General features: G+C 34.8%; 5 protein-coding genes across 6 annotated transcripts; 3 read left to right on the top strand and 2 right to left on the bottom strand.

The window, feature by feature from the left end:
• The first annotated feature begins 3,604 nt into the window (after positions 1 to 3,604).
• Positions 3,605 to 8,034, top strand: LOC130967860 (subtilisin-like protease SBT3.9). The gene is made up of 10 exons (XM_057892895.1): positions 3,605 to 3,904; positions 3,994 to 4,085; positions 4,201 to 4,298; positions 4,383 to 4,538; positions 4,628 to 5,298; positions 5,385 to 5,476; positions 5,556 to 5,798; positions 5,890 to 6,004; positions 6,913 to 7,105; positions 7,206 to 8,034. The coding sequence occupies exons 1-10, from the start codon at positions 3,779 to 3,781 to the stop codon at positions 7,760 to 7,762; spliced, it is 2,343 nt and encodes a 780-aa protein (XP_057748878.1). The 5' UTR covers positions 3,605 to 3,778; the 3' UTR covers positions 7,763 to 8,034.
• Positions 8,035 to 9,822: 1,788 nt separating this feature from the next.
• On the bottom strand, positions 9,823 to 16,850 carry LOC130969549 (bifunctional aspartokinase/homoserine dehydrogenase 1, chloroplastic-like). 2 transcript variants are annotated; one of them, XM_057895322.1, is made up of 18 exons: positions 16,597 to 16,850; positions 16,015 to 16,079; positions 15,555 to 15,929; positions 14,677 to 14,765; positions 14,280 to 14,586; positions 14,044 to 14,096; positions 13,748 to 13,962; positions 13,522 to 13,609; positions 13,326 to 13,439; positions 12,990 to 13,088; positions 12,691 to 12,885; positions 12,427 to 12,509; positions 12,101 to 12,326; positions 11,534 to 11,679; positions 11,187 to 11,322; positions 10,787 to 10,870; positions 10,603 to 10,695; positions 9,823 to 10,500 (listed from the first exon to the last, which is right to left on the bottom strand). In XM_057895322.1, the coding sequence occupies exons 1-18, from the start codon at positions 16,749 to 16,751 to the stop codon at positions 10,255 to 10,257; spliced, it is 2,769 nt and encodes a 922-aa protein (XP_057751305.1). In that variant the 5' UTR covers positions 16,752 to 16,850; the 3' UTR covers positions 9,823 to 10,254. The 2 variants fall into 2 exon arrangements, with proteins under 2 accessions (XP_057751305.1, XP_057751306.1); XM_057895323.1 differs by having other exon boundaries at positions 14,280 to 14,583; positions 16,597 to 16,849.
• A 1,945-nt stretch (positions 16,851 to 18,795) lies between these two features.
• On the top strand, positions 18,796 to 21,391 carry LOC130970826 (selenium-binding protein 3-like). The gene is made up of 7 exons (XM_057897021.1): positions 18,796 to 19,095; positions 19,262 to 19,457; positions 19,538 to 19,765; positions 19,889 to 20,120; positions 20,240 to 20,347; positions 20,493 to 20,765; positions 20,938 to 21,391. Exons 1-7 carry the CDS (start codon positions 18,930 to 18,932, stop codon positions 21,217 to 21,219), a joined length of 1,485 nt encoding a protein of 494 aa, XP_057753004.1. The 5' UTR covers positions 18,796 to 18,929; the 3' UTR covers positions 21,220 to 21,391.
• A 1,773-nt stretch (positions 21,392 to 23,164) lies between these two features.
• Positions 23,165 to 23,631, top strand: LOC130969929 (protein RALF-like 32). Its single transcript, XM_057895852.1, has one exon. The coding sequence runs from the start codon at positions 23,194 to 23,196 to the stop codon at positions 23,530 to 23,532; it is 339 nt and encodes a 112-aa protein (XP_057751835.1). The 5' UTR covers positions 23,165 to 23,193; the 3' UTR covers positions 23,533 to 23,631.
• Positions 23,632 to 24,116: 485 nt separating this feature from the next.
• LOC130970331 (uncharacterized) lies at positions 24,117 to 27,639 on the bottom strand. Its single transcript, XM_057896388.1, has 3 exons — positions 27,352 to 27,639; positions 24,999 to 26,273; positions 24,117 to 24,540 (listed from the first exon to the last, which is right to left on the bottom strand). Exons 2-3 carry the CDS (start codon positions 26,198 to 26,200, stop codon positions 24,426 to 24,428), a joined length of 1,317 nt encoding a protein of 438 aa, XP_057752371.1. The 5' UTR covers positions 26,201 to 26,273; positions 27,352 to 27,639; the 3' UTR covers positions 24,117 to 24,425.
• Between the last annotated feature and the right edge of the window lie 22 nt (positions 27,640 to 27,661).

Genomic DNA, 27,661 nt, shown 5'->3' on the forward strand with positions numbered 1-27,661 from the left:
GACTTATAATTCAATTTTCTAAATAAATTAAATCATATTAAATTTTTGCTAATCTTCTACCGCCTAGTTAATCCAACACTTGAAACCTAAATTAAATTAAATTAAATTAAATTAAATTAAATTAAATTAATCTCCAACAAAATTTCTAATCTCCTTAAACTTCTAACAATTAAAACTTACAAATTCTAATAAAACCTGTTATCACTACTGGTTAACATAATTAGTTATCCTTCATCCAACATATATTTGTAGTTTCAATGTTCTAACACACTACTACCCCTAAATCAATATTCTAACTATTATTTAAAATTCAAATATTCTAATAATTTTAATAATCAAGTTCTAAGCGATTTAAGATCACTAATATTTCTTTATTTCTTAAACAAAATAAATTAAATTTCATTCAATAACCTCTTCATGTACGCTACCAGCAATATAGGTGACTCCATCCAACCAATAGATTTGATTCGGGTTGTTTTTTATGATTGCAGTTTGAATATTGTAGTATAAATCTCCTTAGTTTCTTGAATTTTTCGTTTTGGGTGGGGTTGGTTTGTAAAATGTAATTCGAAACAAGTGAATTCGAATTAATATGCATTAATTTACTACTATGCACGTTCAACTCATAATTTGAATTTGCTTCATTCGAATTACTATGATGGATAATTCGAATTTATTTCATTCGAATTACTAGGTGCCACAATATATACTATGCGCTAATTCGAAGCAACTTATGTCGAATTATTATGGATGGACTAATACCATGGACTTCGTATTTCATTTCTTGGTAAATCGAATCAATATACTTCGATTTAAGTTGTTTCCTACTAATTCGAATAAAATTGATTCGATTTAATATTATAATAACTAATTTAAATTTATTGAATTCGATTTACACTTAAATTTAGTGCACCATGTAATTCGATTTATATAGAATTAAGAACGAAGATATCTAAATAACATTATTTGGTTTGAGACTTTCATATAATATTAGTGTGTGTTTGGTTTATTAATGTGTTTTATCCCATGTCTTTTATCTTTATATTTGTATCGTATCTTTGTACTAAACATAATCTAATAAATACTTTTATTTTTTCATGCCAATGCTCAATATCAACGTCATGAGTCATGAGCAGCCAAAATTAATTGAAGGATGGCATAACATGCGTAAGAAGAGCTGCAATTGTTGGACATTAAACTCATCACCTTAATTAAAGTTGACAAATAATAATACTGAAATTGTTGCATCGACAAGGCAGTGACACCCCACTTTTTGATACACAATAGGTAAGAGTGTAGGGCGGAGCCAGGTGATAGAAAAGGAGTACAATGACCTCTAATTTTAATTTTTTATATGTAAATTATATATAAATTTTAATTTAGTTATTTTTAAAATTTTATTTTAGTCTTAGTTTATTGTATAAATATTTTTTAGCCTCCTCTAATATTTTATTCAATTCCGCCTATATAAGAGTATTTGCAATTTAATTTAAATCAATTTTAACATAAACACCACCACCAATAAATAACTATATGTTGCTATGGAATTGAAGAATGGGTTTGATTGGAAATGTAATTTAATTAATTTTCTTACTCTGCCTAAAGTTTTCGCTCGTTTCTATTAGTAGTTAATAACAATATAAAAACGGAATTTAAGAAAGACGAAACCAATCAAAGAGAATGTAGTAAACCGTGTCCAGCTGTGAATCACGTATTCCATTATTGGAATGAAAGATTCCAAAAGGACCAAACGAAGCGAAAATGACATGGGTGAAAAAAAATTGGTAAAGTCTAAAGTGAAAGTGGGCCTCAAAAAAAAGAAGGCAAATGTAATTTTTTTTTGGTTTTCTACGGTATCTCCTAATCCAGCAGGTCAAGGACTAATTCGTTGCAATACTGAGTTCTATTTAAGGGTTTGTCGTTGGCCAATGGATTACTGCATGCACAAGACAGAATTCAGAACTCCCGCACTTGCTTAAACGGACTAGTGAACAAACCACTAGACCAACCCAACTTGGTTGGCAAATATAGTTTATAATAACCAATTGCATATATTACTAACTCGGATGAGTGAGTTCACTCGTCAGTTTAAACAAATGCAGAAGATTCGAATTCCCTAATTTGAGCTAAATTCTAGCTATAGTTTCTATGTTTAATTGTAGCTTTAGTAGCTTACTATCAGTTCACTCTCTTGAGCGTTACGCATCCTCAATTCTGGTGGTTGGTGATAGCGATAGCTACTCTAAGAATTTTCTCAGCACCAACACTGGCTTTTCTTTTGGGAAAGGCCATGCACAATATAATGCAGCCCCACTTATCACTTTATGATAACAATAAAAGCAAAAAGTCAGGACTTAAAGATGAGAGAAAAAGAGAAAGATAAAAAAGAGTGCCACAAACGTGGGATGATGTACATTGGTACAGCATGTTATGCTACGCACTTGCATACCAATTTGATAGCTACACTTCAATTTCACATATAATCCACTGGCTTATTTTTCTTGTATGGAAGTGAGATGAGTGATATATTCTAATATTGTAAATTTTGGTGTTAAAAGAAATTAAAATGAGAGAGTCTAGTTTTTGTACTTCTCAGGAATCTGAAATTTTGTATTCTAAATTAATTGATACCATATTTGAGATTAACACTCCAGTGAGCCATAATTCGAAAAAATAACATTATCAACCTAATATCAAAAATGAAAAGTGCAAACACTCGCCAAACATCTTTAAATTTAATATTGGGTAAAATATAATTTTTGTCCTTGAAGTTTGTTAGTTTAAAAATACCTCTAAGTTTTATTTTATTTCAATTTTGTCTAAAAGTTTTTTATTTATATGAAATATATCCCTAGCAGCTAATTTTTCAAAAAAATTTACGACGAATTTAACAACAATTTCACAAGAACAACTTTCAATACAAACAAATCAGACTTAGGTGTCATGCATTATTGTTTGATTGGCCCTAAATTTTTTGAAAATTTAGCTGTTAGGGATATATTTGATACAAATCGAAAACTTCAAGAATAAAATTAAAACAAAATAAAATTTAAGAATATTTTAAAAATTTTTGACAAATTTCGGGACAAAAAATATACTTTACCTTTAATATTTTTCTCTCGCTCACATATCTACACTTTGGTTTTAATAAAAGATGGATTCTAGTAAAACTATACTATGGTAACTATGTAAATGTTATTAAAATTAAAGTCACATTTTTTTAAGCAACATTTTTTAAAAAGCTTTATTTAAGAATAAAAAACGTTACTTTAATTTTAGTAATATGTTTTAAAAAACTATAATTGCCGTAATATAGTTATACTAGAATGATCCTTAAAAAAATTGCACTTTTGCCACTATTAAGTAGCTTATGATAAGCGTTTGATCTAACAAGTGGTATCAAAATAATGTCATGTGTTCGAATTTTACGATGGATATTAGGGAGGAGATTTTTGGTTTGATTTTGTGGTAAATGTTGCATTTGATCCCACCAAAAGAAAATGATTATATTAGTGATACCAGTATGTATTCCCCCCAAATACATTCTGGTCGTAAAGGTACACTTATGTGTACTTTTTTTCTGTGACTGAGCATAAAACTCAAAAGTGCAATGGACAAAAGGAAAATGATTCCCCACTTTTTCTTGTTTTCAAAAAAGTAATGATGCACATCATAGGTGCTGATAACTGATAAGGCAGCCTTATAAGAGAATTTCCTGTAAAAGATTTAGTATGTTACAAGAATTTGAAAAGCCTTTGAAGCTCTCTCTACTAGGATAATGAGTACTACTAATGCAAGGAACATGAGATGGAATAGAATGGACCAATGGCTTGTAATTTCAGCTATTCTTTTACTGCAAGATTTTCTGTTCCTCTCTCAGATACTTGCTGAGACCACAACCTCTGTGAGTGTAACTCAACTTTCTATGATTATATTTAGTAGTATTATTATGAGACACTTAAGCATCATCAATTATTAAATGAATGATTTCAGGTGCATATTGTATACATGGGGGATAAGATATATGATAATTCAGACACTACTAAAAAGGTTCACCACAAAATATTATCTTCACTTCTAGGAAGGTATGGCTTTGTAGTACTCTTCATATATCCGTTACTTTCAAATGGAGCTGGTATTGTAATCATGCATTGAGATTCAAGAAAATAATATATCAAGTGTCCACTTTCTGTTCTGAAGCAAAGAAGCTGCAAAGAATTCAATTCTTTACAGCTATAAGCATGGATTTTCAGGGTTTGCTGCAAGGTTAACAAAATCTCAAGCAGAAGAAGTAGCAAGTATGATCCTTGAATCAATTAATCTTCTTGTTTTTTAACCCTTTAAGCACATTTTAAAAGCTACATTCATACTATGTGTTACAGAATTTCCGGGGGTAGTTTCTGTCATTCCGAATCGGATACACAAACTTCACACAACAAGAAGTTGGGACTTCCTTGGTATCCATCATTCATCTTCAAACACTGTTTCCAATGGAATCAACTTAGGTGAAGGAACCATAATAGGTGTCATTGACACAGGTAGTACTTTCTTTTCCCCCTCTTACACATAGCTAAGTAAGCACTGAAAAATGGCAATGTAACAAAAAATCAGTGACTTCTCTTTGAAGGAATCTGGCCAGAGTCTGTGAGTTTTAACGACGAAGCGATGGGAAAAATCCCATCAAGGTGGAAAGGAGTTTGTGAAGTGGGAGAGCAATTCAGTTCCAAAAACTGCAACAAAAAGATAATAGGTGCTAGATGGTTCTTGAAAGGAATATCTCATCATGCTAAGAAGCTGATCCTTGGAAATGAAAGCAGCGAATATCTTTCGGCTCGAGATGCTATAGGCCATGGCACTCACACAGCTTCCACAGCAGCAGGGTACTTTGTAGAAAATGCAAACTACAGAGGACTTGCTTCTGGCATAGCCAGAGGAGGAGCTCCACTTGCACACTTAGCTATATACAAGGCATGCTGGGACATTTCTGTTGGAGGTTGTTCTGGTGCAGATATCCTTAAGGCTTTTGACAAGGCAATACATGATGGAGTAGACATTTTAACAGTTTCTCTTGGCCTTAACATTCCTTTGTTCTCATATGTTGATCAGCGCGACGCCATAGCAATTGGTTCCTTTCATGCAACTGCTAAGGGAATCACAGTTATATGTTCAGCTGGGAATTCTGGTCCAAACTCTCTAACAGTTTCAAATACTGCTCCATGGATTATCACAGTTGCAGCCACCACCATAGATAGGGCCTTTCCGGCTGCAATTATTCTTGGAAATAATCTCACTCTCTGGGTATATATGCTACAAGATTTTATTATTAAAAAACACATCTAGTTAAGAATGCTATGAAGCTTAGTGCAATGATTGACATAATGTAGGGGGAGTCCTTGGATGCTGGAAAGCATAGCAATGGATTTGTTGGACTAACATACTCCGAACGTGTCGCTTTAGATCCTGATGATGATACAGCGTGAGAGCTCTCTTCCTCCTTTGTAGTTTTCTTTCTTCTTTTTTGGTTATTAATCAATATTTCATGTGTTTCTTGAAAGTAAGGATTGTCAGTCTGGAAGTCTGAATGCTACAATGGCAGCAGGCAAAATTGTGCTATGCTTTTCGCTATCCGAGGAACAGGATATCATCTCTGCATCGCTTGCTGTAAGGGAAGCTGGAGGAGTTGGAATAATATTTGCACAATCTCATGAAGATGGACTCAACCAATGTGGCTCCTTTCCATGTGTTAAGGTAGATTATGAAGTAGGGACACAGATAGTATCCTATATTAGAAGAGCAAGGTGAGGAAATGAAATATGCAGAAGTTGAGAATATTGGTTTCTGAAAGTTCCTTTGAGTAATCATAAAATTAATATCAAGCTTATTTCCAAGGTTTCCAACTGCAAGCCTAAGTTTTCCAAAGACTGTTATTGGAAAATGGACTTCTCCAAGAGTTGCATCATTCTCATCAAGAGGACCTAGCACTATGTCTCCTTCTGTGCTAAAGGTATATTCAGGACTTCATATTCAAGCATGCCAACGTAGCTTTGAAATTTAGAGACAGAAAGTTATAAAATATATTTTGTTACTACAAAATATTCTCTAAAAACAAATGCATAATCATTGAGTCATTACTTTCAGCAGTTGTTGATATTCTAATAATGAATGTAGTTAAAGTTCAATCATTGGAAGCTATTAGGTATTCACTTTCTTTTGTAGTTTCACCATTGGAAAAGTATATTGTAGGAAAAGGTAAATATTTAATTAGAAGGGGACATTCATTTAGTGCAACATAGTACACATATTAATTACTTCCACTTTAATCACCATTATTAACCACTTAGAATCATGTCATGGGGTTCGGCTATATTTTTATGTTAGTTGCCGAAGACCTAACACAACCCTCCTCCTTTATCCGGGTTTGGGACCGGCTATGTACCGCAAGTGTAACATAGGGTGGATGAGATGGAAGATGGACAAAGGGCGAAAGGCAGAGGAAGACCTAAGAAAACCATCCAGGAGGTGGTCAAACGAGATCTACATGTAAACGGTCTCTCTGTAGACATGATACATGACAGAGCACAATGGCGTCGTTTGATTCATGTAGCCGACCCCATTTAGTGGGACAAGGCTTTGTTGTTGTTGTTGTTGTATTAACCACTTAGAAATAATCACTCATTATAGAAGTACATCATAATTCTCATACATTTCTCTCTGTCTTTTGGTTATATATTTTTTTCTGTACATACATTTCTTTCTGTCTTTTGGTTATGTATTTTTTTCTGTTCCCATTGCACTGCTTTTGGACTCTTTCACTGTCTATAGTACTAAAACAAAATACTAATTTGTTTCTTGTTTTCAATTGTATGGTTTCATCATTAACTTGTACTATGATGATATGATTCATGGAAGTAGCCAGACATAGCAGCACCAGGTGTAGACATTTTGGCGGCATTTACAACAAAAGGCACCACAAAGAATAATGCATTTCAATTCTTATCTGGAACTTCAATGTCATGTCCTCATGTGGCTGGAATAGCAGCTCTCATCAAATCCAAACACGCAACATGGTCTCCTGCAGCCATAAGATCAGCTATGGTTACAACAGGTGAAGAATCACATGGAAACCAAACATGTTAAATTAATATCAACTCATACACAATTTAAATCCAAAGTAACAAGTTGCTGCTTGATTTGAAAAATTGCAGCATCTCAAATTGGAAATGATGGAAGCTTTGTATCTGAAGAGGGTTCCACACTTAAGGAAGCTGATCCGTTCGACATTGGTGGCGGCCATGTAAACCCCATCAAAGCAATGGATCCAGGGCTCATATATGATATCATCACTGAGGATTATATCCAGTTCCTATGTTCCATGGGGTATAGTAGTTCATCCATTAGAAAAGTGACCAAGACCACAAGTTGCGAAAAACAGAAATACCAAGGACTGAACCTTAACCTTCCTTCCATATCAGTTCCAAACTTGAAGAAGGCTGCAAAAGTAACAAGAACAGTGACAAATGTAGGAAACATAACTGCAGTTTATAGAGCTATAGTGAAGGAACCATATGGCATAGAAGTAAGAGTTGAACCTCAAATTCTGAGTTTCAACTCAGACACCACAATACTTTCCTTTAGTGTCATGCTTCATTCAACTCAAAAGGTTCATAATGGTGATTACAGATTTGGGAGCCTAACTTGGACAGATGGCAAGCATTCTGTGAGGACCCCACTAGCTGTGAGGACCATAAAGTTTGAATCATAAGTTTATGTACAAAGGGATTTATTGAAATGAGTATGATCAACTAACTGCAGAAGTTCTTGCTTGAGTCTTAATAACACAGCATGACAGCATATTCTTTAAGGAAATGGTTGCTTGAAACTGATGACACACGCCAAAGAGCAAATGTATGCTATATTAGTAAACAAGCGAGACCAGTGTTTGATGGAGGTTTTTTAAGATACAAATAAGATTGTTAAGCAATGAAAGTATTAGTATGATTTTTAGATTTTAGCTAAACCTATAGACAAAATATCAAGCTTAGTAAGAGTAATCAACCCAGAATAAATATAACTAATATTTTTTATTTTTTATTTTTTATTTTTTGCTTCAATTTATCAGCAACTTTGACTTTGGGTTGCACATCAAAAATTGACGCTATGTTTAAGAGAACTCCAAATTTATGTAGTCGTTTTAACCATGATTTAATGTTTAAAATAAATGTGTAGCATCATTTTACTTTCAGTTGTTCTAAATACGGTAAAAATGAAAAACAAGATTAGCGGTGTCCTCTCTTTTTTTCGAGTTAAACTCCAAAATGATCCCTGAGATTGGCGTTTTGCACTGAAATCGTCCCTGAGATTCCAATTACACCAATTACGTCCCTGAGATTGAAAAAAATGCACCATAGTAGTCCCTAACCCATTTTCCATTAACGACATGATGACATGGCATGATGACGTGGACTATAAGTGACACGTGTCACTTCATGATTTGGCCACGTGTAATGGTAGGATGATGTGGTGTCCAGTGACACGTGGCATGCTGACGTGGATGGTTGTGCCACGTGTCACAATGTTATTTGGCCACGTGTCCAGTTGTGCCACGTGTCGCAACAGTATTCGTCCACGTGTCATCTATTATACCATCGTTGTATATGCACCAAATTAGTCCCTCACTTTGAATTAAGTTACTCATTTTAGTCCCTGAAATTGAATGTCGTGCACCAAATTAGTCCCTTCACCAATTTTTTCTCATTTTTTTTAAATTTAAAATTTTAATATCTTGGATACACTAATTTCAATTCTATTTTTTCATATATCGTTTAAATACAAGTGCTTTTATAAAAAATTTTAAGATTTTAGTTTTAATTATATAATTTTTTAATAATTTAATATTGGTAAATTTTGTAATATATAAGTATGTTATTATAAAAAAATAATTATATGATTGATTAGACATATTTTTTTCATAAAAAAACATGTGTTTTTAACAAGAAATTAATAATTAAAATAAATATTTTTTCTTATGAAATACACGTTTTCGTTATGTATAAATAAGCTAGATTGAAGGCACTTCAACCACCCTCACTACCACTTTTGATCTCTACAGTCTAGACGAAAGAGGTCAGAGATGATAATGAGGGAAGCTTGAAATGCCTTCACGTCAACTCCAAGACGGCGGCTATTAGAGGTATCCGCAAGAAAAAAAATATTTTATAAAAGTACTGAAAGAGGTTGGAGATGGTAGTGAAGGTGCTTGAAAAGCCTTCACGTTAACTCCAAGTTGGCGAATAAAGTATTCACAAGAGAAAAAATATTTTATAAAAACACTTTTATTTGAAGAACGTGTGAAAAAATAGAATTGAAATTAATGCATTAAAAAATATTGAGAATTTTGAATTTATAGAAAAAATGAAAAAAAAATTGATGAAGGGACTAGTTTGGTGCACGACATTCAATTTCAGGGACTAAAATGAGTTACTTAATGCAAAGTGAGGGACTAATTTGGTGCATATACAACGATGGCATAATGGATGACACGTGGACGAATACTATTGCGACACGTGGCCAAATAACATTATGACACGTGGCACAACTATCCACGTCAGCATGCCACGTGTCACTGGTCACCACATCATCCTACCATTACACGTGGCCAAATCAGAAAGTGACACGTGTCACTTACAGTCCACGTCATCATGCCATGTCATCACGTCGTTAATAAAAAATGGGTCAAGGATTACTATGGTGCATTTTTTTCAATCTCAGGGATGTAATTGGTGCAATTGGAATCTCAGGGACGATTTCAATGCAAAACGCCAATCTCAGGGACCATTTTGGGGTTTAACTCCTTTTTTTTCTTTTTTTTTTTTGGACAGTTTTAATTAATAGTTGAAAACTCAAAGGGGAAATAATAAATACTCATTCATTTTTTTGAGCAAAAAGACAGAAAATAGTGCAAAGTTTCTGCTGCTAGTACTGAAGCTATTTTATACTCATTAACCCTATTCACATTATTTAATGCGAGCTAAACAAACTGACAAAGGATTTCAAGATCATCAGGTCAACTTCTCCATCAAACTCAGTCATTCATTACTTAAAAATTTATTGGAAAATATAGCAGAATATATAAAAATAAAAGAGAAAGCAAAGCTAGCATACAGCACTACAACGATACTAGTGCTACAACAAGCAGATATAGAGAGGATAGGGACTTGGATACAAAATTTATGCTTTGTAGAGAAGAATTGACGCCTATGATGGAGCACCAAGGTATGAGGCAAGGCGTAAAATATCACTGAATATTCCACCAGCAGTGACTTGAGCTCCAGCTCCTGGCCCACGAACTATCAATGGCTGATTCTGATACCTTCTTGTTGTGAATGCAATGATGTTGTCTGAACCTGACAAATGAGCAAATGGATGATCCTTCTTGTATCTTCTCAGTTCTACCGTTCCTTTTTTATTAGTCACATCCACCACACCAACGTATCTCAAAACCTTAAACAATAACAACCACCAAGTTAATATAATGTTAATCATATTTTGAACATGTTATGCATGGATGAAGCAGAGAATGCAACTAATCATAGAATTACTCACTTCCCCAGCATTTTCAGCTTCTTCTTGTTTCTTTGACAACAACTGATCAAATTTTGGTAACTGTTGCATGAACTCCTGAGCTGATGCACAATCCTTCACAAAGTCATCAAAATATCGACGTTAATATAATGCTAAGCACAGACTAAAACTAAAACTGCATAATGTAACAGAAAACGGTTCTTACTCTTAGAGGTTCTGGCACAAGGCTTTCAACAGGAATATCTGACAGTTCTAGCTTTAAGCCAGATTCCCTTGCAAGAATGATTACCTGTAGAACCACCGTGGCTTCAGCATGTTGATTTTAAATGGCAACAATAAAAAAGAGGATTAAACAAGACATAGGAATGCTGTTATGAAGCAAAACTAACATCATGATTAGCCTACATGTTGCGATTAGTTATTATGATATTATTCAACACACCTACCACCTGAAAATAACATTTATTTCCCTAGCCAATTTCTTATATGTTTGTTATTAATCATATACATTCACTTTTAGGCACATCCCAAAGTCAAAAAATCTCAAACAAAGAACAGTTTATTTTGGCAAAGTTTGTGTGCATGTTCATCACAGTAAGTTGTACCTTTCTAGCGACATCTGTTCCAGACAGATCATCCCTTGGATCTGGCTCAGTATAACCAGCTTCCTTTGCTTCAGCTACTACCTCACTAAAAGCTCGGCCATCTTTGAAGTTATTAAAGATATAACTCAAAGTTCCACTGCAGAACCAGGGGAAAGGCAATGCCTTATCGTTAATGAGTAGATCAACAAAAAATGCATACAAAGATAATAAGCATGATAATTGAAACAACGTTCTTTAAATTTATGGTTCATGAATGGGGAAAAGTTTCAGGTGGGCAAGGAAACTGGAAATCTGGAAGATTATCGCAAATTAAGAGACACAAACAGAAATAACATGTGAAAGCAAACCTGAAGATGCCTTCAATTTGCAATATTCTGTCTCCAGTTTCAAGGAGCCCGCGCAAAGTGCTAATAATTGGAAGACCAGCTCCAACAGTAGCTTCATAAAAGTAGTGTGTATAGGATTGCCTTTGCAGCGCTCTCAGACTCAAATACTGAATGTTGAGAGTGAAGGTGTTAGAATGCCACAAAAATTAGTAGTAATATATAGTAACCAAACAAAAGACGTAACATATGTACTAGCAACAGGAACTTATTGATGGGAACCAGATTCAAGATTATGAACAGGCAAATTAACCTTCAGATAGAGTGCAAGAAGTAAACAACAGGCAGAAGAGTAAAGGCTCCATCTATGTATAATATAATAATTCTTTCCCCGCCCCCTTTTTCCAAATGAAATAATAAAAATAAGAAATTCTCCTTTCCCTTAAATGTCTAGTTCTTTATTTTTAATTTTCTTTAACCATGAACCTATATTAATGCATGGAAAAATTAGAAATCTGGCATTACTGATTACACTACGTAATAGCAAGGATGAACTGGTTGCTATCACATGAACAATATGGATTACATCACCTGATCAAGCGGACCTGAATTTGCCTTCTTATTGGGGGTAACTACATGTATTCCTTTGCGCAACCAGTCATTGTAATGGCCTGCAATGATGGAATCAGATGTGCAATCCACTATCGCAGTGTTGGGTATAAAATGATTTCCATGCACGTGGTGAACAAATTTATCCAAATTAGCCACTTCTCCCTTCTCATCTCGAAGTTCTCTCCACCTAGCTAAGTCAATGCCTCTGCAAATAGAAATTACAGTATGACTTAATTAAGCGAGGACAGAGAGCCAAGTTCATAAAAATCCAAAAAAGAGATTCAGTTCAGATCAATTTGACTTACGACTCACTAAGAAGCATTGACTTTGAACTAATTATGCCCATTACACGCAAATCAATGTTGAATTCTTCTTTCAAAACTGAGGCCTGCATTAAAAGAGTTATAACATAAATTCACCACAAACTCTAAAAGGTCTTCTGGTTAAAAATCCTTCAGGTAAATTGACATAAGAAAATGTACCAAATATCCCAGTATCATGGATTACTGTGTTTACTATGACAGTAGAATATATATTCACACAAGTAAAGTTATCTACAGAAACTGCACCTGATCCCTTAGTTGGTCAAGTAGTGTGCTCCCGATTAATCCTGGTCCAATAATGCCCATTGCTATTGTGGTTCTTGAGAGATAAAATCTGGAATGGACAGCCCGTAAAGCCTTTATACAATCCTCTCGCTTAATAACAACAGTGATATTGTACTCAGAACAACCTTGAGCTATAGCACGGACATTTATACTGGCCTGTTGGTCATTACAAGTTTGATCACAAACAAGTTAAAACATAAAAGAAATAATAAAATAAACCAAAATTTCAATCCTAAGCAATAACTTGCCAGACTACTAACCTTAGCCAATGCATTGAAGAGGGTAGCGCTAACTCCAGGGGTACTTGCCATTTTCTGGCCAACTGCGGCCAAAATGCTACAATTTGGAACAACAGCAACCTGAGAGGTGCTACGTGATTTAGAATGTAATTAAGGTAACAAAATAAAAAGATAAAACCTTCAACATCATTCAGCAACACATACTAACTCAAGTAATATTCAGCTATTAGTTTTTACATTGTGATAATTATAAAAAATAAAAAAAGGAGCAAAAAATAAGAAAAAGAAAGGTTATATGCTTCCTTTTCACTGATATCGTTCAATTGAGCAAGAACTTGTATGAACTGAATTTAGCACCTGAGAAAGACGTCCAGCATCCAAAGCTTGACGAAATCTAGACTGCAATGCCTCAGCAACAGCTTTTACTTCCTTCTCAGGAACAGCAAAGCAAACAGAATGCTCACTACTAGCCTACACAAACACTATTAATGATCACCGCAATTTCTTATATGCCAGATGGATACACTAGAAAAACTGAGTATAAAAAATGCACCTGAGATATCATAATAACATTGGCTCCCACATCTTTCACAGCACCAAAAATAGCACTGGCTGTACCTGGAACACCAGCCATTCCCGTTCTGCAAAAACAACAAAGGAAAACACATAGCAATTATGATTTTGATGATTAATATATGTCATAGGACATCATATAATTAAATTGAAACAATTGAGCAGAAAATTATTCATAGTATAAAGTGACTAAATCCATGGCTCACCCCTCCACATTTACAAGTGCCAAGTTGTCTATGGTTGCAAAGCCTTTGACAAAATTTTGGAGGTCCTGCTTATCTTCATCCTCAATAACAGAGGGATGACAGATCTTTGTTCCAGGAGCCGAGAGATTGAAAATATTCCTTATTATAATGGGAATTCCATATCGCATCACTGGTATTATCGTGCGGGGATGCAAAACATTTGCACCGAAATAAGACTGCAGAAAGGCAATTCAATAGTTAATCCAGTAAACTTTGAAGGGTCAATGGGCTTTGAGCATTCATAAATTCCATCTCACCATTTCCCATGCCTCTTGATAAGACAATGTCTTCAAAATCACAGCCTCACTAACTGCAGAAAATGTTATTGTTTACACTGAATCAAAATTTCATGTTAAAGATAGTCAAGCATACAATAAAATCACGGTCAATATGTCAGATGCAAAACTACAGCAGTTACTAGATTCAATAATTCTCTATTTCTCTTAATCCACTTGGAAGTCCAACGGTTGGCTAAAGCAAGAGCAGTACAAACCTTTTCTAGGATCTGCACTAAACACACCATCAACATCTGTCCATATTGTGACCTGCCGAGCCCTGAATAGAGCACCCATAATTGCTGCGGAAAAGTCACTTCCATCTCTCTTCAGTGTAGTAGGAATATTCTGAGGTGTACTTGCAATGAATCCAGTAGCAATGATTACTTTAGCAGGATTCAGTGAGTACCACTTTTCAAGTCCTTGTTGAGATAACGAATAGTCAGGATCAACTTGATTAGAGCTAGTAGGATTTACAATAAGGACTTCCCTTGTATCCATCCATTTGCAATCGACCCCATTCTGCTATCAGTCCCAGAGGGGAAGCATGATGTAACAAGCTCAATTCAGATAGAAAGTGAGAAAGAGCAAATCTTTATAATTAAAATAGCAAACCTTTCTAATAACTAAAGACAACATCTGAGCAGACCATAGTTCCCCATGTCCCACAACAAAATCTGTAAAGGACTCTGTTGCATGACCAGCTGCAAGATATTACACTATAAGTTAGGATTGCAGTGTAATTCTTAACTATGGAATTCAACATAAGGAACAATACAAACACATTCTTCATGATAAATGATTCAATTTAGATAGCTTTGATAATAACAACTTTTTTAAAATCAACCTCAAGAAGACCCGTCTTTGCTCATGAAAATAACCAAAAATGAAAACACATTTTGTTGTTTCACCATTATATCATCTCATAGAGGCTGTGCAATTGATACAGTTGGAAACCAAAATTGAGTTCCAAGGAAAGAAACTGGGTCAGAAAATGCAACTTTCCCATTTTTACTCCTAATCTTCCCCTGTATGTCCCTATCATGGTCACCAACCCAAAAAATATAAACCATTTGAAAAAGAATTCATAGCTCAGCAGCAGTTTTCCGTTAGCATCTATGTTGGGCCTGATAACAGGATAAATTCACAGCTTATGAAAATTACTTGATATTCTGAACACATGAAAATACATGGATGGTGAAGATCATATGACCAATATGATTTCTTTCTTGATTTTTGTAAAGTGGGTCTCCTATCCTCTCTTTCTCCATTTTTTTTTCTCTTTCATCTTAATAAGATTCTTCTCTTATGAAAAAGAAACAGATAAACAAAATCTAGATAAAAATGAAAACCTCTAAAAGGAACAAATATACCTGACCAAGAAAACGAAATAAATAAATGAACAAAAACAAATAGCTTTTTGACCAGAGAAAAAGATAGAAAGAGAACATAGACAATATCAAAGGTGGAGAGTGAATAGATGTGCCTATGACCTATGTATATTGCACGAAGCATCGCCTTGAGGTTATTGATGTCTTGATGCAACTGGGACAAGAAACTAGCAAGATGATCGCCATCAAGTAGATCATGTGCAGTTTGGGTATGCTTCTCCAGAACAACATCCAGTGCAGCTACATAATTTTCATCTCGTGATTGAGCCTTGTTGATAAGGTCATACATCATGTCTGTAACCTTTGACATTGCAGAGACAACCACCAATTTCCTTTCTGAATCATCCTTAATAATGATATCCGCAACATTCTTTATTCTTTGTGAGGTTCCCACACAAGTTCCACCAAACTTGTGAACAGACCAAGTGTCTCCTTTGGGAAGCTGTTTTTCCTCTACAGATAAATTCAGTGAAACATCTGCGGTGGAAAAAATGCCATTACATTTACCATCTTCAAAATTACAAGTACAAACTCCAGCATAAAATTAACTTGCAGTCAAAACCTGCAACTGAAGCGCATATCCTGGTGTTTGGTGACTCTCTTCCCGGTGGCAAAGTGAGACCCTTTCTGAGATAGAAACCATATTCTCACGAATTAATAACAACAAGTAGCAAAGCTTAAAAAGAAAAAAAGGAAAAAAAGAATGCATTCAATAGAAAATGAACACAGGTAAAAGAAGTGTGTGGCTTTTGAAAAGGATAAAGAAACATACAAATTTTATGAAACAATAATATAGTAAATATATGACAGCAGAAAAAAGATTCTTTTGCAGCTTTATAATGGGTCAGATATATATCTTATATTATTATGGTCATATTATTCAGATTTTCGATTTTTGTTTTGCTATTTAGACTTATTATTCTGCGAATCGCCGATAACAATAAAGGAACGAGTGCATGATTCTTCAAGCGAAAGAATATTCCATCAAATTCTGCGTTCAGCTATGAAGTTACTACACATAAATAAATAGTAAGGTAACACTAGAGCTTAAATGGAAGCAAAGAGAGAGTAGCAGTTAACCGGTTTGCGTCATGCAAGTGTAGCGCAGAAAATGAAGAAACCTAATGCATTGAAGAGAACGTACCGAAGGAAAAGGGAGGGGCGGGAGAGGGGGAAAGCGCGGCATTGAGAGTGGAAGATGTTGCGGTGGTGTGAGAGTGAAGCGGTGTTGGGATTGAGAGGGGGGAAGCAGGGGGAGGAGGAGGAGGAGCGAGAGATCGCAGCAGAGAGGGACGCCATGGTTATGGCTGCAGCAGCTGCACCTCACACACAAAAACAGAGAGAAAGAGAGAGAATAAGACAGTGTTTGGTTATGCGGCTTTTGAGGTTGGTAAAGGGAAAATGTTAGTGCTGAGTAACTGAAACAGGGGATACTAATCACTGATTAGCGATTACTGATCACTGATTAGTGATTACTGGGTGAGTGAGTGAGTGAGGGGACCCTGAACCCGTGAGCCCAAAGTCCAAACAAATGGCTGTGTAGTAGCCAGTACTTTAGTAGTCATAGATTATGTAAATTTTTAATTAATAAAGCTAGTCTAACTCATAAATATCAATAATGAGTTAATACTCAATTTGATCTCTGAACTTATACGAGAATCTTAATTTATTCTCTAATATTTTAATTGTCTTTATTTAGTTTCTAAAGTTTATAAACATGTCTCATATTAGTCCATGAGACAATTTTTAATAAAAAAACGTTAATAGAACGCTGTTATAGACTATCAAATATCACATTAAAACTTATAAAATGATGCAGTTTTAATTTTGGCATTTAAATAGCTCAAAAATACTATCATATCACTTATTTTATTAGGTAAAATTTTAATAAACACCATTTACGATGTTGTTTTGGGTTATTTAAATACCAAAACTTACAATGACATTATTTTATAAGGTTTAGTGTAGTATCTGCCTATTCACGATAGTGTTCTATTAACATTTGTACGTTGAAAATTATTTCAAAGATTAATATAAGTTATGTTCATAAAATTTGAGAATTAAATAAAAACAATTAAAACTTTAAAAATTAATTTATGACTGCATGCAAATTCAAGGACCAAATTGAATATTATCCCTATTAACAATAGTTTATTGTGGGATGAGTTGCGTAGTGCTTTCGGTTCTGTTTCAAGTTTCATCCTTTGAACTACGTTTCTTTTGGTAAAGTGTATTCTTTCTTCCTAAAATGTGATAAAAAATCTTAAAAATATATTTAAATTTTATTAAATATATTTTTAATAGTTAAATCTTTAAAAAAATTTCAATCAAACAATAATACATAATAATTATATTCAATTTGCTTGTGTTAAAAATTACTTATGAAATTATTATTGAATTAGTTTTAATACTTTTGAAAAAATTGCTGTCAAAAATATATTTAATACAAATAAAAAATTTGTGGGATAAAATTAAAATAAAATAAAATTTAAAAATATTTTTAAAATTTTTACCAAACTTCAGAGACAAAAAATATATTTTATCCTTTAATTTCAAAAATAACACAACATTTTGCTAAAAGTGTCCTAAAATTTTTTTTTTAAGTAGTAAAATAAAATTTTTAATTTTTTTAATGTATTGAATGTATTGATACTTTTTTAAAAAAAAATCTTTAAATCGTGTTATTATTGTGCACTTATTAAGTTATTATAAGATTTTCTCTCATGATGTCTTAACCAAACAAAAAAAATCTATTTTTTTTTTACTAAGAAAAATCCTTAAAGACACTAGCTAAATAAACTACTAAAAGAGTCCCTTTTAATTAAAAAAAAAGGTTGTTAACATGTTTAATTTTAATAGAAATGGAATAGTTAGAAACGCATAATTTGTTAAAAATATCATTTCTTTTATAAAAGATAAAATAAAAATTTTGAATAGAGAAAAACATTCCCAATGAGACTGAAGAGTGAAGAGTATTTTGCAGTTCTAACTGCATTGAAGCTTGTGGGAAACACCCTCTCTCTTTCCTTTTCTTTTTTTATAAGAATTTTGGTTTAAAACGAATATCAATGGTAGCAGCCTAAGTTGGAGACCAAAGAGACAATCTCTCTATATCAGAGCACATAACATACAAAGAAAAAGTGTTATAACTTATAAGTGTCATTGCAAACATTAAAATATGCTTTTCTTTTTTTCTTTTTAAATGGCTAAAAATTAAAATAATGTTTGTATAATTTCTCACAACATTAAAATATACTACCTACTGAAGCATATTATCTTCATTATTTTTATATATTGGGATATACTTAATTATATAGTAGATTAAAGTATTGAACACGTACTTGTCTTCAACTTTGATGCATCACACGTGAAAATCAGTGACGTACACCTGCACATGAACTTTGTACTCATCCATTTCACACACTCTTCATCACCTTCTTCTTCTTCAGGCAAAGTCTTTGAGAGAAAGAGAGAGATATGGCAACGGATGTGGCAGTGCTGAAGCATGGTGAGGTGGCAGAAAAGGTGATGAACCAAAGCAACGGCCATGGCTGCTGCAAATCAGGGCCTGGCTATGCTACTCCACTTGATGCCATGTCTGGTCCCAAAGAGACTCTTCTTTATGTCACTGCTCTCTACTCAGGTACCATAAATTATATGATATGGTAATAGGTGAAGATGAAACTGTGAAAGTGACATCTGTTTAGTAGTTAGTACTATGAATAGCAATTTCTTTCTAGAAAATGTTGCTTTGTTTTGTTTGATTAGGTGTTGTTATTGATTGATGTTGATGATTCAATGAAATACAGGAACTGGAAAGGAGAAGCCTGATTATCTGGCCACAGTGGATGTGGATCCAAACTCTCCAACTTATTCAAAAGTTATTCATAGGTTACCTGTTCCTTATTTAGGTGATGAACTTCACCATAGTGGCTGGAATTCATGCAGCTCTTGCCATGGTGATCCTTCCGCGGATCGAAGATATCTGATTTTACCTTCATTGGTGTAAGAGACTAAACTGAAATTTCCTTTAATTTTTCTAAAAGAAATTCCCTTGTTAAGAAGTAATTGTTGGCTTATTTCAGATCCGGTCGAATATACGTGTTTGATACAAAAACAAATCCAAGGTCTCCATCTTTGCACAAAGTTGTTGAGCCTGAAGATATCATAAGTAAGACTGGATTAGCATATCCACACACAACCCATTGCCTTGCTTCCGGAGACATAATGATCTCATGCCTTGGAGATAAAGATGGAAATGCTTCAGGAAATGGATTTCTTCTTCTTGATTCAGAATTTAATGTGAAAGGAAGGTATCAGAATTCATATATTCAATTGAGAAATACAAGAATGCATGATGAACTAATTGTATGAATTGACTATGACTTAGTTTCTTTCTGGTTACATTGGTTTGTTCATTGCTTCACATTTGCTAGGTGGGAAAAACCAGGGCACAGTCCTCTATTTGGGTATGATTATTGGTACCAACCTCGCCATAAGACTATGATAAGCACATCGTGGGGCGCTCCTGCGGCGTTCACCAAAGGTTTTAACTTACAGGATGTCTCTGATGGCTTTTATGGCAGACATCTACATGTATATAGCTGGCCTGAGGGTGAATTGAGACAAACATTAGACCTTGGTCAGTCAGGGCTTATACCCTTGGAGGTAGATTGGTTTACATAAATCTAAGGATTTGTTTCTACTTTCTACCATTCCATTTATAATATAATCATGGTTAACTATAAATTTGGTTGTCTTTGACAACTAATCTATCCTAAATGCAGATAAGGTTTCTGCATGATCCTTCTAAAGACACAGGGTTTGTTGGTTGTGCATTGTCAAGTAACATGGTGCAGTTTTTCAAGACTGATGATGGATCATGGAGTCATGAGGTATGCTAGAACTAGAAAAAAAGATAGATATTTATATATCTGTTATAGTATTATCTTCTGGTTAGATTTTGTGCTTCAGTTGAGGCATGTTTGATTAATAAATAAAAATAACAATGATACTTATATACTAAGCTGACCTTTTCAGGTTGCAATATCAGTGGAACCATTGAAAGTGCAAAACTGGATTCTTCCAGAGATGCCTGGGCTTATAACTGATTTTCTGATATCTCTCGACGACCGGTTTCTGTACTTTGTGAACTGGCTTCATGGTGATATAAGGCAGTATAACATTGAGGACCCCAAAAATCCTGTGCTCAAAGGCCAAGTATGGGTAGGGGGACTACTTTGGAAAGGAAGTTCCATAGTCGCAATAGCAGAAGATGGTAACACTTGGCAATCTGAAGTTCCAGAAGTTCAGGTACTAGTGCTATTTAATTTTTTCAAAATTATAGTCCACTTTAGTATGGACTGCTAGAATATCATGGTCTATTACTGAAAACCTTTTTTCTTGAAACAAGTCTAATAATATCGTTTAATCCATGTAACTGAATGCGCTGTCTGGCTGATAAGATCGAAATTTTGCCTTTCAGGGAAACAAGTTGAGAGGAGGACCTCAGATGATTCAGTTGAGTTTAGATGGGAAGCGGCTATATGTTACAAACTCTCTCTTTAGTGCATGGGATAAGCAGTTTTACCCTGAGCTTTTACAGAAAGGATCACACATGTTACAGATTGATGTGGATACTGAGCATGGTGGCCTGAAAATCAACCCAAACTTCTTTGTTGACTTTGGAGCTGAGCCTGATGGTCCCTCCCTAGCCCATGAGATGAGATATCCCGGTGGCGACTGCACTTCAGATATATGGATTTAATTGCACATTTTTATGATTGCTTGGTAATAAAGTTATCTTTCACAGTTAAATGGTAAAGAAGTGTCTTTCATGTAGCTTCATACTAGTTACATTTATGTCATCCAAATTAAAATCACCTCCAAAACTGGGAGCTCTTGCTCAATTGAATTGATGAGTTGTCCTGTTTCTTCTATTGCTTTGAAAATTGTATGTTTCTCATGGATGCCATATAATGTGAATGATGGGAGGAGGGGAAAAAAGAACAAGTTAGTGATTCAGAAAGTTGCATTAGTTAAACTTAAAAAGTTATAGTAAACACCAAAAAGATATAGCACCATGTAGCAAAAGTTGCTTGCCCACACCAACTCAGTAACCTCACTTCATCATATGTCTCTACTTACAATTTTGTTTTTTTATGTTTTTTCCCTTTACTACATTCGAGAATATTGTGTGACAAAGTGGAAGATTGAAGTTTTAGTATCATATCATTATCACAAGCAAATATGGTTGCTAATTGTAACACATTCTTGTTAGCACATAATCATCATTTTTACTTACTATTGTTGTTTTGGTGTCTATTATTATGTCAATATTTTTGGATGAATAAAAAATTGTATCAAAAAATGGCGGAAACAATTAAAAGGAAAGGGAAAAAGAGTGAAGTGAACACAAAATAATATGCAGGCACAAACTACAAAGTGAGTAATAAGTTTGCTGAATATGAGAGTCAAATACCATGCTTTGAAGATACAACAGAAATCTATGTAGGTATATGACTATATGTCCATGTTGCATTGATTTTATGGATTAAAACAACCATCAAACCGCTGTATCCCACTGTATAAAAAGTAAAAACAACTCATTAACTATTGAACCGACAAAAATAAACATAAACTAAGCAACAGACAAAAAGTTGCTATGTACCATATTCAAAGATAAGCCATTGGAATTTTTTAATATGTACACATGCACACAAAATAAACAATTGCTTACCAAATCCATGGTTCTCTCGTTCATAATCCCATTTGTTTATATCATCTTATCTGTGCAAAATTAAATTATTGCTGAATCCCAAATAAATTACTGCTACTCTTGAATTGGACTTAATTATTGGAAGATGATCTTATCATATCAAATTTCAGTGAGTGAATCCCAGTGAACCCAATGTCAACTAGAAAGTTGAAACAAACTGTTATGTATTATTGAAAAGAAATGGTTCCAGCAACACCATCTAAATTGTTAACATGAACAAATAAATAAAGAATAGAATCCTTGCCTTTGCAAAAATTCCAATTTGTAAGCATCATGTTTCGGATTCGATCTTTGGAGACTGTCTTAAAAAGATTTTGTAACCAGTCTCTTTATCCATCAAAGGGGAACTCCGACGGAATTAGTAATAAGCCGATAATTTCTGGTATCATCGACGAAGATCAAAAGACTAATGCCTAGTGAAAAAAAAAATTGTGTGAAGTCATGCCCTCACTTCATTTTAGTCAAATGAGACGTAAAGAACACAGCAACAGTGTTTTGAGATCCTTTGACTAATAAAGACTATACTATAGTCATTGTAGGTAGGACATCAAGGTGGAAAATGTACCAAAAGAGTTGAAATTCATGATTATGAGAACACATCTTTGCATCTATTTTCTCCTTTTCCTTCTTGTCATGATAATCCCCTTCCAATTTACCTAACACTGCATTATGGATATGCATACTTTCTTAGGATATATGTAATGGCATGGAATAACAAAGTTAAAATAACAAACTAAGTAACAATTATTTACAAAGGGTGAATAAATCATCAAAACTAGAGAGAGAGAATTCATCAGTACCGTATTGTCCAAAAGGTTTGGTGAAGTGCGTTCCATCATCTTATCACTAATGCAGTCCCCACTTGCATCTTTTTTTTTGCTAAAAGGTACACTCATATATTATTATTATTATTATTATTCTATATATAGTGCTTCTTTGTGAAAGAGAACATAGAAAGTTAGAATGGCCTCAAAATCCAGCATTAGAATTGTGTTCTTCTGCTGCCTTATGCTGTTCAGCACAGCCGCTGCTTTATCATGGACAAGTAATTCACACACATGTAATGGATCCATAGCTGAGTGCAACCAAGACGACGAGCTGCTGATGGAGTCCGAGATAAGCCGCAGGATCCTCGAGCAGAGGAGAATCATCTCCAATGGAGCACTTACGAGGGACAAGCCGGTTTGCAACGGTGGTGCCAGCGGCGAAGCTTATAGTAAAACAGGAGGGTGTCTTCCTCCACCCTCAAACCCTTACAATAGAGGTTGCTCTAAGTATTATCGTTGTAGGTCTGATTCTTAAATGTTGTTGTTGAATGATCCATGTGTATGGTTTTTGTGCTGTCTACTTTATGGTTTTGAAATTCTATGAAAATTCCCCACAAGATTTTCTAATAACTGACACCAGAATCTCCATCTCAACAGATTCTCCGACATAACATGATCCATAACCCTGTTCTTCCGGAAAAGATGAAGGATCCTAGAATTTGCTAAATTCTGTTTAGATGATTCATACCACAGAAAGGAAAAAATTACATGTTATTCGATTTGTGTTTCGCGCTATTTAATGTCTAAATTCTACATAATAAGGTAATCTTAAATATAGCACTAATCTTCTGTCAAAAAAGAATATATAGCACTTCGTAAATATAGACTTTCCTACTAGTTTAGGACGTGTGAAATAAAGTTATTAATAAAAAATACAAAAATTAGTAACGAGTAAAAATAAGATATATATATATATATATATATATATTCTGCTGTGTCGAACACCTTCCCTGTTCATTACTTAATTTGACTTGTTAATATTTAAAGATTAATGCTAAAACAAAATTCTGTCTCACACATCAAAAGAATAAAAACAAGGTAAAGAGAAGCTGAGCACAATTTAAAGATAAAGAAAGCTGCTTTCAGAAATACAGCAACAGCACCGTGTATCGGCACCTGAGAGAGGTTAAGAAAGCAGTTGCTGATTTCCGGAAAAAGGCTAAAGCAGCTTCTAAAGCTTTGATTAATTAACCTTGTAAGAACAACATAACTGGTCATATAATCCAATCAAAATCTGCATGAACTACCCATCCACGAAGATTCAAAATCGTACATGCCTATGCCATAAGGGGTATCTAATCTGTTATTTCTACATTGTTAAGTCAAATAATTGCAAGGACAAGAGCAAATGATTCTGAAATTTCAAACTCAACGAGACTCCCAATCCTTCAACTTCTTGCTTCCTTTAGGTTTTGCTATTGGAGCGTTCATGGCTGCCATTTTGTCGTTGTACTTTGCACGCAGTGGATCATTGTAAGTCCACCTGTATTACAATTCAACAATAGGAAGAGCATTAGAACACACTATTACAAAAGTAGTCTACAAATATATACTATAAACTTCTCCCCTTTCATACTTAAGTAAATACATAACCATTTTTGGAGGTTCTCAATTACAAGAGGCAAGAAATGACTATATGCATCATTAAAACATTTTGTTCATACAAATCCTATATTTCATTGGGATACAGATCCTTGTCAGTGCTTTAAAACAGGATTAGAACAAGGGATTCTACACAGGCCAACAAGCAGCACTTTTATAACAAGAGATCATTAAGAGAGAAGAACTCATGAATGAGCATTTGGGAAAGTAAACCAGTAGTATCATTGCACATGAATTTCAGAAGTTAATGTGGAAATGCTAACAGAATACAATAAAAATAAAAGAACATATAATCTGATGCTATTCTTCAAATATATAGAAATGGGAAAGTTGACTTACGGATTGTTCCAATCAGTGGTGTCCTCATTGACAAGATGAGTCCATTTAGTTCTTCCACTACGACCAAAGTGCTTGACTTGCATAACCTTGGGTAATATTGTCTTGTCCATTTTATCTTCCCCAGTCGGGGCAGAGAAATCACGAGTATAAATATTATCACTCGCACTAGTGGCAGATCGATCATCAGGATTAGACTGGAAGAAAGCACCCTTGTGATAGTATTTCTGCATAAATTTCCACTTCTGCTTTGATGCTCGTACGGGTTTTGGATTCTTCCTCTCCCATTCTCTCCTCTCTTCCTCTGTCATGTTTCTTACCCTCTCAATCTCCTCCTTTTCCTTCAACATCGCTTCCCGATCCTCCCTATCCCTCTTGATCCTGCCAATCTCCCTAACTTTCCAAGCCTCGTATTCCTCTGCCTCATTAATTTCATCGTCAGTATCCACATCAGCAATGTTAGCCTCCATCTCCAAATTTTTCTGGATTTCTTCATCCTTCCGGATCTCCTCAACAATAAGCTGCTTTGTCTCAATCCTCCTTTCTTCCATTTTCCTTTTCCTAGCTTCTTCAGCGACCCGTTCTTCTTCTTCAAGACGCTCACGCTCAGCAATTGTATCTCTCTCTGACTTGGGAACAAACACAGGCTTCACCATAGCTACTCCAGTATATTCCTCCTCAGAGTCAGTCTCATACTCAGACTCTTCTTCCTCCTCCTCTTCTTCTTCTTCCTCCTCCTCCTCCTCTTGAGGCAGTGCTTCTTCCTGCTCTCTTTGCAACTGAAGCATCCTCTCTCTAAGTCTACTCCTCTTTTCCTGCAAGGCTTCCACATCTTCTTCTTCTAATTCCAACCCTTCCTGTATCCTAGTCTCCTCTTCAATGGTAGAAATAATTTCAGCTTGCCGAATTCGCCGATGATCAGCCCTGACTTCCTCGCGGTTATCAATTCGACTCTGAGCCAAACGACGAAGCCTACGATCATCGCCCTTAACAATACCCTTATCATCTTCGTGTCGAGGAAAAGCTTTCTCCAAAGCAGCTTCCCTGGTGGGCCTAATATCAGCGGCAACATCTTCATTCTCATCATCAGCCCATTCAGGAATTTTACCAGGCCAATAACGCTTAACTTTAGTTTGGCCAATTTTACCTCTAAGCTTATCCCTTATGGCTATAACTGTATCGCTAACACCCGCTGTCACCGACATTGTTCTTCCAAAGTTTAACACCACAAGACCCAAAAACAAAAGTGGTTTTTGCTTAACTTCCTTCTAAAACCCCCTATTATGCAAAACAAATACACACACACAGAGACAAGAATAAGCATAACATCTAGAGAGCAAGAAGCAATTTCAGATGTAAGAAAACGTAAAAGGGAAAACTTTATTATAAATCTCGATATGCCAAACCCTAAAGCGTAACAAGGGGAGATAGAGCGGGAAGAGGATTCAATAAATCAAATTCAAAGGGTGATCTCATAGTCGACATCTATATCTTCAACGGACAAATTTGAAGCTTGACCAACATTTCCTTCATTTTGATTTGCATCTATACATTTGTGTATTTTTCACAAATCAATACCAAGAATAATTCATATTTCATAATAGCAACTGAATTGTGATAAAGACATTTTTAAAATTCTAACAGAAAAAACAAACAGAGAGCATGTGAACAACAATTTCACTGAACAATTTTATTCTGAGTTGTAGAGAGCATAAACCTCATTTTCAACAACAAATTCAACTATGATAATTTTAAGCAACAAAAGATTTAGCTAAAAAGATAATTTATAGATTTAGCTAAGTGATAATTTCAACAAGACAACAACGGATTCAAGTTCCAGTTATGATAATCAGTAACAAATTCAACAAAGTGATGATTTTCAGCAACAAAAAAAATTAGTTCAATGATATTTTCAACAACAAATTCAACTTTTAGCAACAAAATCAAGGTGATGAATTACACGCTGTTCAACTATCATCATTTTGAGCAACAAAAAATTTAACTCCAAAGATTATTTACAGCAACAACAAAAATTTGGCTAAGTGATTGTTTCAGCAAAACAGTAAAAGATTCATGATTCGGTGATGATAATCAGCAACAAATTCAACTCAGTGATGATTTGCATAAAAAAAAATTAGCTCAGTGATATTTTCAGACACAAATTCAACTTACAACAAATTCAGCAACAAATTCAATAACAAATTTAACAAATCCTAGTTCAGTTACGATTTACAGCAACATTTAGATCAGCAACAAGGCAAATTTATTGATTAGCAATTCAGCAACATAGAAAAATATAGGGAGAAGGAAAATCTGAAAAAGAGAGAACAGGGGAAGCGATGATGCAGGGACTCACCAACGGTCGACGGCGAGTGGGCGACCACCCCACGGAAGGCGATGAAGCAAGAGACAACCCCACGAGTTGCTTCTGCCGCCGGCGACGAGGCGCACAGGGAAGGACGCGAGACGTTGAGACGCTGGCGACGAGACAGACGAACCACGAGACGCCAGCAGTGTGACTGAGACGAGACGAGACTCGAGCAACAGGCCCGACGACGGCGGCGAGCGTGCGGTGGTGACGGTGAATCGAGAGAGAGAGAGAGAGAGAGAGAGAGAGAGAGAGAGAGAGATGGGGGGAGCTGAAACTAGGTCATTCGGTCATTCCA

This window comes from Arachis stenosperma, chromosome 3, assembly GCF_014773155.1.
Source record: "Arachis stenosperma cultivar V10309 chromosome 3, arast.V10309.gnm1.PFL2, whole genome shotgun sequence".
In the NCBI taxonomy this organism is placed as follows: Eukaryota; Viridiplantae; Streptophyta; class Magnoliopsida; order Fabales; family Fabaceae; genus Arachis; species Arachis stenosperma.